This window comes from Alosa pseudoharengus, unplaced genomic scaffold, assembly GCF_046254945.1.
Source record: "Alosa pseudoharengus isolate Yale_2024_CS ecotype anadromous, Long Island Sound unplaced genomic scaffold, YU_APseudo_1.1 YU_APseudo_1.1_scf_10, whole genome shotgun sequence".
Taxonomy (NCBI): Eukaryota; Metazoa; Chordata; class Actinopteri; order Clupeiformes; family Clupeidae; genus Alosa; species Alosa pseudoharengus.
Window position 1 is genome coordinate 23,990,635 of NW_027468565.1, and position 17,500 is coordinate 24,008,134.

At 45.3% G+C, this 17,500-nt stretch overlaps 1 protein-coding gene across 8 annotated transcripts in view; it reads right to left on the minus strand.

The window, feature by feature from the left end:
• The window catches only part of dgkzb (diacylglycerol kinase, zeta b), a 57,229-nt gene that overhangs the window by 30,776 nt on the left and 8,953 nt on the right, over positions 1-17,500 (minus strand). For 6 of the 8 annotated variants that reach the window (XM_076268062.1, XM_076268040.1, XM_076268033.1 and 3 more), the window contains exons 2-3: positions 4,035-4,983; positions 136-238 (exon numbers count right to left, since the gene is read on the minus strand). In XM_076268062.1, coding sequence (XP_076124177.1) covers positions 136-238; positions 4,035-4,983 — 1,052 coding nt within the window. Of the gene's footprint in view, positions 1-135; positions 239-4,034; positions 4,984-14,444; positions 14,525-17,500 lie in introns of those variants that run through there. The other 2 variants (XM_076268054.1, XM_076268069.1) reach the window with 2 other exon arrangements.

The window sequence follows — 17,500 nt, forward strand, 5'->3', positions numbered from 1 at the left end:
GGGTGGGGTTGGGTGCTCTGCTATGGTGGGTGAAGCGTTGGCTGTGGTTGGACTGGGTGGGGTGGGGTTGGGTGGGGTGGGGTTGGGTGCTCTATATGGTGGGTGAGGGGTTGGGTTGGGTGCTCTGAAACCTACGGTCCAGTCGACGGTGCTGCAGATCTCCTGAGGGCTGTTGCCCTTGGCTGGCAGAGTGGCGCTGGACTGGGCCGATGGCTGGACAGACTTGCCGATGGCTTTCCTGAGAGGAAGATAAAGCAAAGGGCTTTTAAAGAGTCCCCCACTACAGCTCTAGGACGCAGTGAAAACACAGCTAACCTTTTTTCTCACACACGCTTAAAAAGATAACAACTTCACATCTTTTGATGCATATTTTATAAGCTGTACTGGTATGATCTTCAATCAATCTGCATTGTGTATTGGCACATACAGGTCTGTACCGCTCCAGGTAAAAACGCTTTCACAGCACCACCATGACGACATCTGACCGATTCCAGCATCTGGATCCGGATGACCAGGAGAACTGATATATGGTGAGCCTTTTATTTATGTGCCTTTTTGTCTTTTGTCTGGTTATGTTGTGTTGTCATTGTTGTGTGAAACATGTGAGCATACAAAACATACATTCTTATCAACTGTATTATTATATTGTTGAAATGGCTATAATAAACTTGAACTTTATTATCGGAACGTCACATATTACCAACCGTCCCGTATGTCCAACCTCTTACGTGTAAGTGTCACTTAATATTCATTTCTATACAAACCAAGAAGACAGATTCCTAAAGAAACGCAAGCAACCACACCATAAGTGTATCTAAATTAGTATGTACCAAAAATGACATTTTACCGTGACTCGAAGAGCTGTAAACAGTCTTGTAAGGCTGCATGTACAAATCTGCTTGAAGCTCCAGTGGAATTTTGAATTGCGACGAGAATTCTCGGGCTAACCGTTGATGTGCTGTAAGAAAGGTTGGGAATAGGCACCCACCAGCCCAGCACTAAACTCCGAGCGTGGTACACAAAATCGGAAATTTCAGGTAGTAAAAACCCCGGTAAGAACCAAACTAGATTTTGTTCAAATCTACACACCTATGGCTACTGAAAAATGTAAGGTTCATTTATCAAATGTTATTCTGAAGTATTAAAAAACATTGTTGTTTTAGAATTTTCGAATGAAATGGTTGGTAATTAGCACATTTACGATATATTATTGAACTTGAATATTGAATATTGAATTTGTAAATTGGACCAAGGGTTTTTAAGTTATGTGAGCAGACACACACTCATGTTTTGTGAACAGTAACTGCACCAGTTTATTCTGGATGCCTGTCTTGTAGGAGTTTTACAAGCCCACATGCCTCGTCTGTAAGCACAGATCAGTACAATAGCACTGCATAGATATACTGCACTCTTACATAACCCTCACATGTGTGGCCTGGAAGTACCATGTAGGGTAGTCGCACAGCAACATTATTTTGTTAGTTTTACAGTTCCAATATTTGACAATGGCAGGAAATACGGGTCCAGACCTGAAGAGCACCAAATACGGATGGAGATCTAAAGAGCATCTTTATTCTTGCACTGTTGCACTGTTGGACTTACTTATTTGCACACTCACTCTCATAGAGCACCTTACCATGCATACAGAATCACAGGCTCAGTCCCTGCCCTGTCACTGCAAGCACCTCATGCTTAATCATCCTTAAGCACACTATGTGGATATTTGATTTAGTTTTATTTAGTATATTTAATATATATATTTTTTTATCTTATTCTGTCTTTATTGTTCAGTGGTGTTTTTTAAATATATATATTTACTTATATTACTTTTTCTGCTGTAAGTGCATGTTGTGTGTGATGTCTGTATGCTACTGAGACCTTGATTTTCCCCTTTGGGATCAATAAAGTATCTATCTATCTATCTATCTATCTATCTATCTATCTATCTATCTATCTATCAGATTAAAATCCCATCCCATCTTGTGTCGCTGACATGCTTTGAACTTGATAAACCCTGGATGGCCTCCCCCTGAACATATTAACATTATACAGTAGTTTCCCATGTATTAAACGCACCCGTGTATTAATCTCCGTGCCCAATAGCCCAGTGGATCAGAATGAATGAAGGAAATGCATGTATAGCTCACCCTGTGTATTAACCTCATAGCTGAAGAAATTTTGCAAAATCAATGTATAAACCTTAGTTAATAGTCGGGAAATGATGGTAAAGGAGAGCTGTGGCAAAAAAGGTGGCATCCATAAGCACCCATAGGTCCTACTCCCATCTCTCTCTCTCCCCCTCATTTCCTAGTGAAGATGGAACCACCACACAACCTCCTCCTGAAGCTGCTTGAACCTCAGCACTGCTTGTGTGGTGTGCAGATCTCTGGTGGTGGCAAACTTGAGATATCACGCTCATCCTCAGCTTTTTGCGTCCCCCTTGATGCCTCCCCCACCCCCAGTGTAAAGACCTGAGGCCTAGCAACAGGCCTAGCAACAGGCTGAGAGATCAATGCCATTGATGAGTCCGAAAGAGGCGGCAGCACCTCTGTTTATCTGCTAATGAGCGTCCTCAGTGCAAGTTTGTCACACCTCCCCTCTCTCCTCACACCACTACCACTACTATATCTGACTCATCACACAACTACGACTACATCATTCCCCATCACACACAACTACGAATACAACACACATAACTACAGCTATATGATACATTCCCCATCACACATAACTAAGACTACAACATTCCCCATCACACACAACTACGACTACATTACCCATCACACACAACCACAACTACATCATTCTCCGTCACACACAACTAAGACTACAACATTCCCCATCACACACAACTAAGACTACAAAACTACAAAACCCCCATCACAACAACATCAACCATCACACACAACTCCAACCACAACCTCCACTCCATCACACACAACTACAAAAACCCCATGCCAACAACAACTACAACATCCCCCATCACTACAGCATCAACCATCACACACAACTACAAAAAAAAAACATCACAACTACAACATCCACTCCATCACACACAACTACAGCATCCACCCCCCTGTCGATTTCCCCCACCCTCCACTCTACATCACTTCTCACAGACAGCACACAGACAGACAGAAGTCTCAGTGTCAGATAAATGTGGTGTTGGGGTGTTTCGATTTTATACTTCCAGCAGAATAAGACATGATATGAACATCATTCTCACACAGTCTCTCTCCTAGAAACTATTTTTGCTCACTGCTGCAGGTGAAATTTACACATCTGATGACAACGCTCCCATGCCCACATGTGATAGCTCACAGCCAAAGGACCAGCAGGAAACAGAGCCCTGATATTGGATTTTGCTTGTTTAAGGAATAGAATGTGTCTTCATGAGTGTCAGAGTCATTTGCAAGCTGCAAACAACAGGGAACCAAAATGAAGCTGTTCTGCTGCCACCACACAGGCAGTGAGGAGGTTCTGCTGCCCCACACAGGCAGTAAGGAGGTTCTGCTGCCCCCAGTGAGGAGGTTCTGCTGCCCCACACAGGCAGTGAGGAGGTTCTGCAGCCACCACACAGGCAGTGAGGAGGTTCTGCTGCCCCCAGTGAGGAGGTTCTGCAGCCACCACACAGGCAGTGAGGAGGTTCTGCAGCCACCACACAGGCAGTGAGGAGGTTCTGCTGTCCCCACACAGGCAGTGAGGAGGTTCTGCTATCCCCACAAAGGCAGTGAGAAGGTGAAGAAGTGCACGTGCTGCACACACTAATTTTGTTCTAAAGGAGTCTGTTCTCCCCTAACTTTAACAAAACACTGAATGGTGAACTGTACAGGTAGGATATAATGAACAATGGGATATAGTTTCAAGGAAACATCTGCTTTGTTAACAAGTGTGTGTCCCTGATAAAATGCAGTGGTAAGGTTGGGGTGTGATGTGATTTGGGAGGGCATGGTTATGGTGTGGTGTGGTTTGGGAGGGTATGGTTATGGTGTGGTGTGGTTTGGGAGGGCATGGTTTACGGTTCAGTAACATACGAGAGAAACCCCCTCCAGGACTCCAGACGCGGGTCGTAGTAAGCGCCCAGCAGGGGGCTAATGTTGCCATGGCACCCAGAGATCCGCCGGCATGCTGAGTTGCGACGACTCGGCAACGGCAGGCCCCTCCCAGGCCACGGGCTTCCTGCCTTAGAGATGGTGGAGACACGGCGCTGTCTGTGCTGGCTGCCACGGTAACCATGTCCATTACTGACACCACTTGCGGTCACAATAAACGAGGAGTTGCGTCGCAGGCAGCGTGGGGCGCGAATTAGCGGTCGGGTGGACACACACTCCATTAGTGTGGCCAGTGGCTGGCTCTCCCTCCGTCTCCACACCGATGTGTCCTCAAACTCCCGGTCCGACACCTCCACGTCCGAGCCGGCGCTGTCCTCTGATTGGCTGGTGGAACCTGTGAGGTCACTGTCGCTGCCGCCCTGTGGACTGCATCCGGCCTTCAGCTCCACCTGCTGCTCGGCCACGGGTGGCTGCGCACCCTCATCCTCCTCGCTCATCTGGATGACGCTGGCCAGCAGCATGGATGGCCCCAGCAGGTGTGTGTGGATGGTGCGCATGCGGCCGGCCAGCCTGCGGCGCACAGCGAAGCGGGGGTTGGCACTAGGGGTGGTGGTGCTGGAGCGCCGGCGGCCGCTGCCTGCCCTGATGGTGCGCGTGGGCGCGGGACAGTGCCCCCTGGAGGTGATGAGGGCCCCCTGCAGCTGAACGCTAGAGCGACGTCTCTGTGTGAGGGCGGACGAGGGCAGGCCCACGCTGGACCGCCGGCGGGCACGGCTGGTCGCCACGGCGACGCTGGGCCGTCTGAGCCTGTTAAACTCCTCCTCCTCGGGCTCACCACCCGGCTTCCTCTTAAAATGGCGTCTGAAAAAGGTGTCCATGCTGGTTGGACACGACTGGCTCGCGGTACACTGTGGCAACACCTCACAACAATCTGTGGACGCCACACACATGCATCAGCTGAGTTAGTAAACTCACTACCGCTTCACAATAACATCACACAACACCCACTACCGCCCCCTACACATCAGCCAAGTTACTACACCCACTACCGGCCCCTACACACCAGCTGAGTTACTACACCCACTACCGCCCCCTTCATATCAGCCAAGTTACTACACCCATTACCGCTCCCTACACCAATAGTATCCGGCTGCAGAGCCACAGACCATATAGCAACCAATCTACCACCGCCGATCTACCACAGCGGATCTAGCAGCTGGCTCACGCATGTGCTGATTTTCTTTTTAACTCACTCTTGCGCTGATGTTCTACTTAGCTAATAGCTTACGCTAACGTTAAGTTAACATCAATTAAGTATCAACTTTTAATGGTCCTTTACAGAGAATGGATGAAAATTTGCGATTTGGTCACTTTATTTGTCATGCTCGAATCAGTTGCAACATGGTCAAAACTTCAAATCCTAGCACCTAAGGCTAATGTTAAATTTGTCAGTTTGTACGCTGTCCAGCGAATAAGCTTACTTCTTACATCTCTTCAGTTAAAGAATGGAAAAACTTGGATCGGTATTACCCATTTACATTCAGATATTGCCATAGACTGACAAAGACTTTGCAATCGTAAGGTTCAGCAACCGTCAGAGTCTATAGCAACCTTGACGAGACTGATGAGATAACAGTGCAATCATGGTTGAAATACTCCCGACACACACAGAAAACAAAACAAAATATATCTATACAAAAAAATGGATGTTGTTTTATTCCACACAATAAGTCAGCAGTTGCACTTACAAACATGACTCTTTATTTTTGCTTTGAAGACACTGACTGACTGACTGACTGACAGACACCTGTGTTGCCATCGTGGGTTTATGTGGGGTTGATCAGTTCCTTCTTTTTGCCATCCACTAGGCTATTTTGCTGTGGCGCGAACAATTCATGACGTCACATACAAATATAGATTAAAATACAACACGACAATCCAGCTACTAAACTAACCTATCTTTTACTGTCTATGAAACTAACTAGACTAGTTTCAGCTATTACTGTATCTAAGCAAGAAGAATATCAGCGCATGCGCTGCTAGATCCGCTGTGGTAGATCGGTGGTGGTAGATCGCAGAGGTGGAAAAAGTAAGAAAATATTGTACTCAAGTAAAAGTACCAATACCTTGATGAAATATTACTCAAGTACAAGTTAAAATACCGATCTGAAAATGTACTCAAGTAAAAGTAAAAAGTAGTTCATTTAAAATGTACTTTAAGTAAAAGTTACTTAGTTACTTTTTTTTTGGGGGGGGGGGTGGATACCAGAACAACTAGTTTTACCAGAGACTTTCTAATGAGGAGATACAGCACTCAAAAAATCCTCCATAGTGCATGGGGTTAGTTTGTAACACCAGTTGTCTACACATCACAACCCTTCCAAGGCAAAACGTCGACATGTGAATACATTGAGCCAATCATGTGGTGTATTGTAAAATACATTGAGCCAATCAAGTGGTGTGCTGTGAAGACATCATGCTAATCATCTGTTGTGATCTCGCTGCTGGAGCAAGATTGGTGTCGTGAAGCCTTACGCACACGCATTTCTGCCGAAATAGATGCACGATAAGTGCCCAAAAAGTGTTGCAATATGGCCGCCGAGTGGAGGTACTTGCCTGATAAGGACGTTGAGAAATGGAGATCTATGTGAAAAATCACCGGAGTTCTCCTTTAAGTTTGAGCAGTAGTTGATTTTCAGTTAGTTGCACTCATCCTTGGGTCGCTTTGCAGTGAACAGTAATCCAGCACAACTGAAAAGCCCCTCACAGGCAGCTGAGGCAGGCAGGCCAATGTTGAGTTGCAGAGAGTTTTTTTTATATTTGGAAACGAGCAGAAGGTTCAGCAGATTAAAGGGTGTCGAACTGGTGGGGGAAAGTGGGAAGTATAGGGCCCCAATGGAGGAGAGGGCCCTTGAAAAGTGGAATACAGGGGGCACAACATTTTTACCAGGCATTAGTAATAACTCAGGTAATCCACACATAAAAAATCCAAACGACTCCATAAGTAGAGTCATGTGTAATGAAGTGGAATAACACAGGGAAAAAGTATTGAACACGCTAAGAAAAAGCACTAAGGAAAGGGAAGGAACGAGCTAAAATCTGTAAGTAGTTGAGTAGTTATCCTTTCTATCTGTGCAAATTAATATAAGCTTGGTTAGTAGCCTACATATCGATGGGCTATAAAAAGGTTTTTCATTGCCAAGGTGTCACACAAGAAACATTTCATGATGGATAAAAGCAAAAAGCTCTCCCAAGACCTTTGCAACCTTATAAAACATATCAATGAAACTGGTTACAGATGCATTTCAAAACTTCAGAATCTTCCAGTAAGCAGCATGGGAGCCATTATCTGCAAGTGGAAGAAACATCACTGCATCATCAACCGGCCTTGCACAGGATCTCCTCGCAATATTTCTGACCAGGGAGTCAGAAGGATAGTCAATTCCAAGAGCCAACAGCTCCAAAAAGACTTGAAGGCAGCCAATTCAATTAAATTCAATTAAACAGTTCTGGAAGTAACTAAAGATCAGGATTCACAAGAGGGACCCCTGGAATCTGTTTAGAACAATGGGCCAAAATCACACCTGATACTGCGACTAATAAGTTTTGTCATACAGGAAATGTCTTGAAGCTGTCATTACAAACAACGGCTTCCACAAAGTAGGCTATTGAAGAAATTTCAGTAGGAACGTTCAATATTTTTTTTCCTGTGTCATTCCACTTTATTACACATAACTCTTATGTTTGGATTTTTTATATGTGTGTTAATATAATGTGTGGTGAAAATTTCGAATATAGGCTACTCACTGGAAGTTTAGGCTTACTAAAAAAAAGCGTTCAATACTTATTTCCACCATATATTTATTTTACCGGAATATTTTAACTTACAAATTAAACGTCAAAAAGAATGTCAGACGAAATATAAAGTTTGACTGACTGGATTTTGTAAACAAAACATAGTGAAAACTGTCTTGTTAACTACCACAGTCACGAGTTGGGTCGCGAAAGTCTGTCATTTTTAAAAAGTGGGTCCCCAGAAAAAAAGTTTGAGAAACACTGGTCTAAGGTCACTCTCACTCTCCCTTGCTAAAGAGCTAAATGGTTTAGTCCACCTGCACGATTCATAAGGTAGTCTATCTTTTGTTTATTTAGTTGAGCATCGCTAGTGGAGCGCTAATTGTTGTGCTGCTGGTGCAATGTCTTTCTCCAAGAAAGCCAAAGGCTAAGGTTACTAAAAACAAAGGCCAAAACAGGAAAAAGAGAGACATCAACATGAGGGGAAACAACTGCTAATAAACTTCTTTCCAAAGAAAGGTGAGCACAAACGTCAAAACACGAAATCCCATGGTGTTTACTTTGCTTGAATATCTCCGCAATCATTGGTGCTAAAACTAACTGAGACAACCCATTGGAATAGCGTAAAATACACTTTCATACGTTAGGCTAATCTGATGCATCTCGTGATCCAGCTCCATCACTTTCAGAAAGACTGCATGGCGCCAGCTTGATTCATGTTCTGTTGTAGGCTACATGCTGATCATTATCTCTAGGCTAGTGGTTTAGGGCGCGATTTTTTCTCTCCCTTTTCGTTAGTCTTAACTTTTTTTTTTACTCAAGTAACGGATGGGATTTTTGATGTAGCGCAGTACAATACTTCACTCAAAATGTAATCAAGTAAAATTTAAAATACCGATTTTATAAACTACTTAAAAAATACAAAATACACAGAAAAACTACTCAATACAGTAACGTGAGTAAATGTATTTTGTTACTTTCCACCTCTGGTAGATCGGTTTCTATATATGGTCTGCGACTCTGCAGCCGGACCCTTCACCCCTAAACACCAGCCGAGTTACTATATCCACTACCGCCCCCTAAATATCAGCTGAGTTACCACACCCACTACTTCCTCCTAAATATCAGCCAAGTTACTACACCCATTACCCCGCGTAAATATCAGCTGAATTACAGCACTCACTACTGCCTACAAATAAGCTGAGATGCTAGTGAGCACCATCACTCTACACAACAAATGCAGTGCTGTGTGTCTGGGTAACTTGAGAAACCTTGAGAAACAGCAATGGTAGGAGGAAAAATACATATTGAAGTACTGAGGATGCAAAATATCTACAGCCTGCCTGACATTATAGACCAATGGATGATTTAGAGGGGAGAACACTCACACAAGGCCAATATCTAGTCATCTAGTAATACTACCTCATAGTAGTGCTCTCTCTGAAAATAACATCTCACCTTCACCTTCTACACACACACACACACACAACCACTACACATCCACACACACACACACACACACAACCACTACACATCCACACACACACACAACCACTACACATCCACACACACACACACACACACACACACACACTGGTAGCTTTGATAGCTGTAGAGATCATGCCGCACATTAAAACAGTATCCACAAAACACCAGTGGCTGATTGTGTGTGTGTGTGTGTTTGTGTGTGAGTGTGAGAGGGTCTGTTCGTGTGTATGTGTGTGTGCATGCTTGAGAGTGTGTCAGTGGATGATCATTAAGGGAGGCCTGTGGAAAGCGCACTGCTGTGGGGAAGGACGCTAGGACCTGCAGCCTCTGGTGAGGAGTGGGGAGAGAGGAGAGCTTTGTTGCGTATAGGTGAGGAGTGGGGAGAGAGGAGAGCTCTGTTGTGTATCCTAGGTGAGGAAGACACCAAGGCTCTGTTGCGTATCCTAGGTGAGGAAGACACCAAGGCTCTGTTGCGTATCCTAGGTGAGGAAGACACCAAGGCTCTGTTGCGTATCCTAGGTGAGGAAGACACCAGGGCTCTGTTGCGTAACCAGTGCCACACTCTGACTGATTGGCAGCCAGGAGTGAGAAGATGAGTAACTCTCCCTCCAATCAGCCTGAATTATTCACAGCCTAATCCACCCCATATGGCCTAAGCAGCAGGAGACAGGGGCATGGGCCTGCATCAGGGCATCGTGGGTAAAAATAGACATCAGCAGCTTCGACAGGTTATCAACCTTTTCTGAGTTGCTGGCTCTCCTACTCACACAGTGAGCACACACACACACACACATACACACAGCATTCAAAGACACACACAGTATTCACACACACACATACTACAGATCCACAGCATTCACAGATCACTACTACAGATCCACAGCATTTGTAGATCACTACTACAGAACCAGAGCATTCAGAGATCACTACTACAGATCCACAGCATTCAGAGATCACTACTACAGATCTACAGCATTCAGAGATCACTACTACTGATCCACAGCATTCAGAGATCACTACTTATCTCCCTCACTTACACACCGTCTCTTCTGACCTTAAGATTTCAGACACCTGACGGAGGGAAGGGGCCAGGACAAGCCAGTTGGTGTTACCAGACAAGCAGACTGGTGCTCCATAACACGTTTGGACTGATGTTAGCTCTTACACTTGCAGAGGCCAAAGGGTCCGATGTGCGTCTGCACCGCTGGATAAACTAGACCCCTCAGGTGGCCAAAGCTGCACTAAACACTCACAATCACACAAACGCAAAAAGCACTCAAGGAAATGAGTGTGGACCAGCCCACCCCCAGTATTCTAATGGGCGGATTATGAACTTTCGGGCCCCTGGGCCCAGATGTTTTAAAGGCCCCCCACTAATTGTCGAATATGTGGGAGGGGGGGGGGGGGGGGGGTTGGGGGTCTTCCCCCAGAACATTTTTAATTTGTTTGATGTGATTTCCTGTATTCTGGTGCATTTTGGGGATGGCCAATACTAAATTCAATCAGATTCATAGCCTACATCCTGATGTGTTGATATTGAGGCAATGATTCCATGCAAAGGCTTGGGCTTCAGGGCCCCCTGACCCCTTGGGCCCCTGGGCCTGGGCCCGGTAGGCCCGTGCAGTAATCCATCCCTGAGTGTTCTTGTTACATAGCAGATGAGATGGGCCTCTGTTGCCCCGCCCCCCACTGGTGGCAGCGCTGTGGCACTATATTTAGCTCCTCAGGTGGAGCACTCGTTTACGTAAGCCTCCATATGACTGCAGCCACACACACACACACACACACACAAACACACACACACACACACACACACACACACAGATAACCTCGCCGCTCAGAGGGTCATACGAGGCTACAGGTCTGGGCACCTCACCTCATGGAGTGACTCAGACTCTCTCCGACTCTCACTGTCAGAACTCTCAGCTGGCACGTTTGTCCAGGTTTACTGTATGTACACGCCGCCGTCGACTTCAGCTGCAAAAAACGCTCTGGATGCCCCGCTTTGGCCGCTTGAACCTAGGAGCAGCTAGGAGGTATTCCAGACGCCCGCTGGAATGTTCAGTTATATGTTACATTTGAAAAGAACCGTTGGGATAATGTACCCCTACGTAAATTAACTACATTTGATATTAAACATTACTTTTATTAAGAAGCGATAAAAATTTGAAATTGGGCTTGCCTCAATTTTGAATGATTGTCATTGACAGCATCTGGCAGCTACCTCAGAAAGTATTGCCTGTATATTGCTACTATCGCTACTATCCATAGCTTAATCATGTAACGTTATTCAGCCTATTACAGGGACACCAGGCAAGCCTGATGCTTTTTCTCTACGAAACTCCCCCTTGCTCGGTCTGAAGCTCTTTTCCTTTTCTTTGCGTCTTCCGTCAAGGGTTTTCGCTGCTTCTTCGCCGGCTCTGCCATTATACACACGTTTGCAACAATCTCTAGCGTTTCGTTAGCCTGCCTCTGTGCTGTAAACTGATCCTGCTTCGGTCGGCGGGTAGGATACACCGAACTTGCAAGTGGGATATTCTTCCTACAGGCAGTAGGGGCGGGCGAGAGAGCCTTCATTCGCCCAGTAATGAGTCATTTAACCATATACAGACTTACGAAGATGATTAATTAACACGAAAACGTTGCCTGGTGTCCCTTTAAAAAACATTTCGGAAACCGTGTTCATTTTATTGATTCTCTATATCACTCATATAGACCTTGAACAAGTGTCATGTTTCTGCAAACACTAACTTGACCGCTCATCCTCGTTATTAAAAGCAGTAACAGAACAAATGTTTTGTGAACCATGCAGTCTATGGTAGGAACTGAAGTTCACATAGGTTTTGCTCTCTCAACTGTGTACACCTCATTTTGAATTGGTTGCCGTTTGTTTGCCGCTGAACCGCGTCATAGCTCATTACCATAAAAGTGACCAAGTTTCAACTTTCTGCTTGACGCTCTGGTTGCTCAACACGCCCAAAATGCGACGCCAACTGATTTGCAGCTTCTTTCAGCCAAGAGAAGCTAACTTCCATTGAAAATAAATGACTTCCTGTAACTTTGAAGCTAAAGTCGGTGGTGGTGTGTACGTACGGTAAGACAGTGTAATCTGATCACCCAGTGCTCACCCCCAACTTGAGGAAACACCTCAGCAAATCTTTCAAGAGCAGACAATCCAGAAACACAGGACACCCCAGACACACAGACAATCCAGAAACACAGGACAATCCAGAAACACACAATCCAGAAACACAGGACACCCCAGAAACACAGACACCCCCATACACTCAGGTATAAACACAACACAATATTGATATTGCAACAGTATACTCAGAGACAAACACAGGGCTTGATGCTGATATTTTGATAGTACACTCAGAAATATACATACTGTACATGTTGCATGACATTAATTAACGATGTGTTAGTATACTTAGAGGGTTCCATTATCCCCTAAGACAAGACGATCTTTAACTCTGGTGGTCCCATCTGCACTGTTGGGGAATTCATATAAACAGGTTCTACATGGAGACTACATCTACAACACACACAAGCGCAATCAACCAATGCAAACTAGTGACCCAAACAAGAGCTCCTGTCGTTTGTGGTTCATGCTTGAGATCCTAGAGGATACAGACACTCCACAGACTCAACAGTGCTGAAATGGCCATTGGTCTCAGTGATGCACAAACTCATCCATACAAAAGCAAGACGATCCCAACTGTTTTGCACAATGAACACACCTGTGCAGATTACTAGCACACAGACAAATAAAACATACACAGAGAATTACTAATGCACAGACAATCACTTACATACAGGAAAACACTAACGCACAGGCAAATACTAACATAAACAATCACTAACACACAGGCAGACAATAACATATAAACAATCACCAACGCAGACACTAACACAGAGACAATCACTAACACGTAAACAATCACTAATGCACAGACAAGCACTAATATATAAACAATCACCAACACACAGACAATCACTAGCACACAGGCAAACAACATATAAACAATCACCAATGCTGACACTAACACACAGACAATCACAAACACACAGACAATCACTAACGCAAAGACAATCACTAATATATAAGCAATCACCAACACACAGACAATCACTAACACACAGCCATTATCACATAAACAGTCACTAACACACAAACAACTTAATAACACACAGACACACAAACAATCACTAACACAAAGACAAACACTAACATACAAACAATCACCAATGCAGGCACTAACACAGAGACAATCACTATCTCACAGACAAACACTAGCATGCAAACACTAACATGCAGACAAACACTAATAATACACAGAGCCCCTAACAACACAAACACAAGCCCTGCTCAAACACTCTAAAACAAACACTGAAGCCCACACACTTAGTTACACACACACACACACATGCACACTCTTTCTCTCTATTTCTCTCTCAATTCAATTCAAGAAGGCTTTATTTGCTTTGTGAATGTTTAAGTAACACTATTGTCAAAGCTCAATTATACACATAAAAGGACAAATAAGGACAAATGGCACAAATCTCTCTCTTACACATACACACACACTACTGTCTCTCTCTCACACACACACACATGCACACACACCACTGCCACTCACTCTCACACACACACACACCACTGCCTCTTTCTCTCTCTCACACACACACACACACCACTGCCTCTCTCTCTCACCCCCCCCCCCATCCCTTTCACACACTCCTTCTGCAGCACCTGCACCTTCTTCCTGTTTCTCTCCAAATGAGGTCAACGTTTGTGTCATAAATATTCCCTTTGTGAGGGAAACAGCCCTCCCGCAGATAGAGACTGCACAGCCAGGCTGTGTGCTTCAGATGGAGACGTTAGCTTCGGACTGCTCCAACACCATAGGCTACACACAGGAGAACCCCCCCCCCTGCAGATGCACTCTAAAACCACCACCCATACACACTACCTTCCGCACTCTGTGTTTTGAACCTGCTCATCACACAATTCTCACAAAAAGTTTCTCAAGCGCAGACACCTGAACACAGACAGCACTGCACCTGAACTCACTAACGCTGCTACGCCAAAGAGATGCATACAACCTGCTGATGAAGCCTCCGCTGGAGCCAGGGGAACAGTCACACACACACACACACACACACACGCCACTGAGAGTGTGTGAGACAAGGGAGTCCTGAGAGAGGGAGGGAGAAAGGGGGAGGAGATAGAGGGAGGAGAAAGTGGAGGAGAGAGAAAGAGAGAGAAGGTAGAGTGGGTGAGGAAAAAGAGAGAGAGAATAAGAGAAGAGGGAGAAAGAAGAGGGAGAGAGGGATGAGGGAAAAAGAGAAAGAAATAAAGAAAGAAAGAAAGAGAAGGGGGAGAGAGAAAGAAAGAGAGGAGAGAGGAAATGGAAAAAGAGAGAAGAGGGAAAAAGAGAAAGAAAGAGAGAAAAGAGGGAGAGAAAGAGGGAAAGCGAGAGAAGAAGATCTAGAGAGGACAAGGAATGAGAGAGAGAGAGAAGAGGGAGGGAGAAAAAGAAAGACAGAATGAGAGAAAATGGACAGAGAAAGAGAGGGAAAGAGAGAGAATGAGAGAACATGGAAGGAAACTCCTGAAAGAAGAGGGAAAGAGAGATGAGAGAGAAAGAGAAATATAGAGAATGAAAGAAAATGGACAGAAGAGGAGTAGAGGAAAAGAGAGAGAAGAGAGAAATAGAGAGAGGGAAAGAGAGGAGAGAAGGAAAATAGAAAAAGAGAAAGTATAGTATAAGTTTAAGTATATATACTCTTTTGATCCTGTGAGGGAAATTTGGTCTCTGCATTTATCCCAATCCGTGAATTAGTGAAACACAATTCAGTGTACACACAGTGAGGTGAAGCACACACTAATCCCAGCGCAGTGAGCTGCCTGCATCAACAGCGGCGCTCGGGGAGCAGTGAGGGGTTAAGTGCCTTGCTCAAGGGCACTTCAGCCGTGCCTACTGGTCGGGGTTCGAACTGAAGTCCGAAGTGCTAACCAGTAGGCCACGGCTGCCCCTAAAAGAGAGAATAGGGAAAGACAGAGCTGTGTTTCCCTCCCTCTGCCTGTGCGGGCACTGTGTTTCCCTCCCTCTGCCTGTAGGGGCGTTGTAGAGCCTCTGCCTGTGTGGATGCTGTGTTTCCCTTTGCCTGTGGGGGCGTTGTGTTTCCCCCTGCCTGTAGAGGCGTGGTGTTTCCCTCTGCCTGTAGGGGCGCTGTAGAGCCTCTGCCTGAGGGGGCGCTGGGTTTACCTCCCCTTGCCTGTGGGAGTGCTGTGTTTCCCTTTGCCTGTGGGGGCGCTGTAGAGTCTCTGCATGTGGGAGTGCTGTGTTTCCCTCTGCCTGTGGGGGCGCTGTAGAGTCTCTGCATGTGGGGGTGCTGTATTTCCCCCTGTCTGTGGGGGTTCTGTGTTTCCCCCTGCCTGTGGGGGCGCTGTAGATCCTCTGCCTGAGAGGGGCGTTGGGTTTCCCTCCCTTTGCCTGTGGCAGCGCTGTGTTTCCCTCTGCCTGTGGGGGCGCTGTAGAGTCTCTGCATGTGGGGGTGCTGTGTTTCCTTCTGCTTGTGGGGGTGCTGTGTTTCCCCCTGACTGTGGAGGTTCTGTGTTTCCCCCTGCCTGTGGGGGCGCTGTAGAGTATCTGCATGTGGGGGTGCTGTATTTCCCCCTGCCTGTGGGGGTTCTGTGTTTCCCCCTGCCTGTGGGGGCGCTGTAGAGTCTCTGCTTGTGGGGGTTCTATGTTTCCCCCTGCATGTGGGGGTGCTGTGTTTCCTTCTGCTTGTGGGGGTTTTGTGTTTCCCCCTGCCTGTGGGGGTTCTGTGTTTCCCCCTGCCTGTGGGGGCGCTGTAGAGTCTCTGCTTGTGGGGGTTCTGTGTTCCCCCCTGCCTGAGGGGGTGCTGTAGAGCCTCTGCATTTACACACTCAGGTTTCCTTCAGGTCCTCCTGCAAGGTTCCTCAACCACATGACTAATCGTGCGTTCCATTTGTACATGCTGACGGCTTGTGACAACTCGTAACTTGTGAAATTACGTCACTTCCTTGTTGTAAAAAGTCGTCGTGAACTGGGGGTCCTTTGACTTGTACGAGATTGCTTCTCGTCAGACGAGTTTAGGGGGGCATGCCGTCGCGTAATTTTGCGTAACTTCCTGTTTTTCGGACAACTTACTACTCGTAAGACGAGCACATTGGATAAATGGATCGGCACCATAATGCCTAATTTATGCTTTTGCGTCGACTCGTCACAGTAACTATGCCGTTGCCTCTATGCCGCCGTGAACCTTGTTCAGTTTTCCATCTTCTGTGTCTCTGTAGCTCACCACTGAAACAGTAGTTAGAGTCCATAGACTGCCATGTTTACATATAAATGGTTACTTGTTTGGCCTTCTGCTTAGATTTTGAAAAAGTTATCGAGAAACCCTTACCAAAAAAATGTATACTTAAAGTTAATTTTATCAAGTAAATTGAAGTGCAGTTGAAGTGTAGTTCCCACGTTTACTTATTAGTATAAATGTACTTGTGGTACACTTGCACATGTACTATGTTTATACTTTCTTCGGACTAAATTGGCTCACTTTCAGTTTATAATAGTAAACTCGTAATTACTGAGAACTATACTGTAAGTAAACTAGAGAAGATACTAGTTATATACTTCTAGCACACCTTTTAGTTCATTATAGTATACATTTAGTCATTTTAAGGTGTAAATGTAGAAAACTTTTAGGTGCACTACAAGTGAACGTATAGGTGTACTGTTTACTAACACACTGTATTTATATTGCTTATTTATATTATTTATATACTGCATTTATATTACACACACACACACCAATGGCGTTGGCTGCCATGCAGGACGCCAACCGGCACATCAAGAGCACTTTTGGGGTTCAGTGTTTTGTCAGCAGGAGCTGGGCTCAAACCTTGTGGTTCCTGCACGACGCCTCTACCTCCTGAGCCACTGCCACCCACTCCTAATGTATATTTCTAGCCCAATTTTTCATGTTCATGATAGTATACTTAAAGTATATCCTGAGTAAAATATAAGTTTACCGGAAGGGTAATATTAGAATCAGCTAAGTGAATAAAATTAAATGAAATGAGGATATGTCATGCATTTTAATTGCTTAATAAGATTTTTCAAAAACCCTAG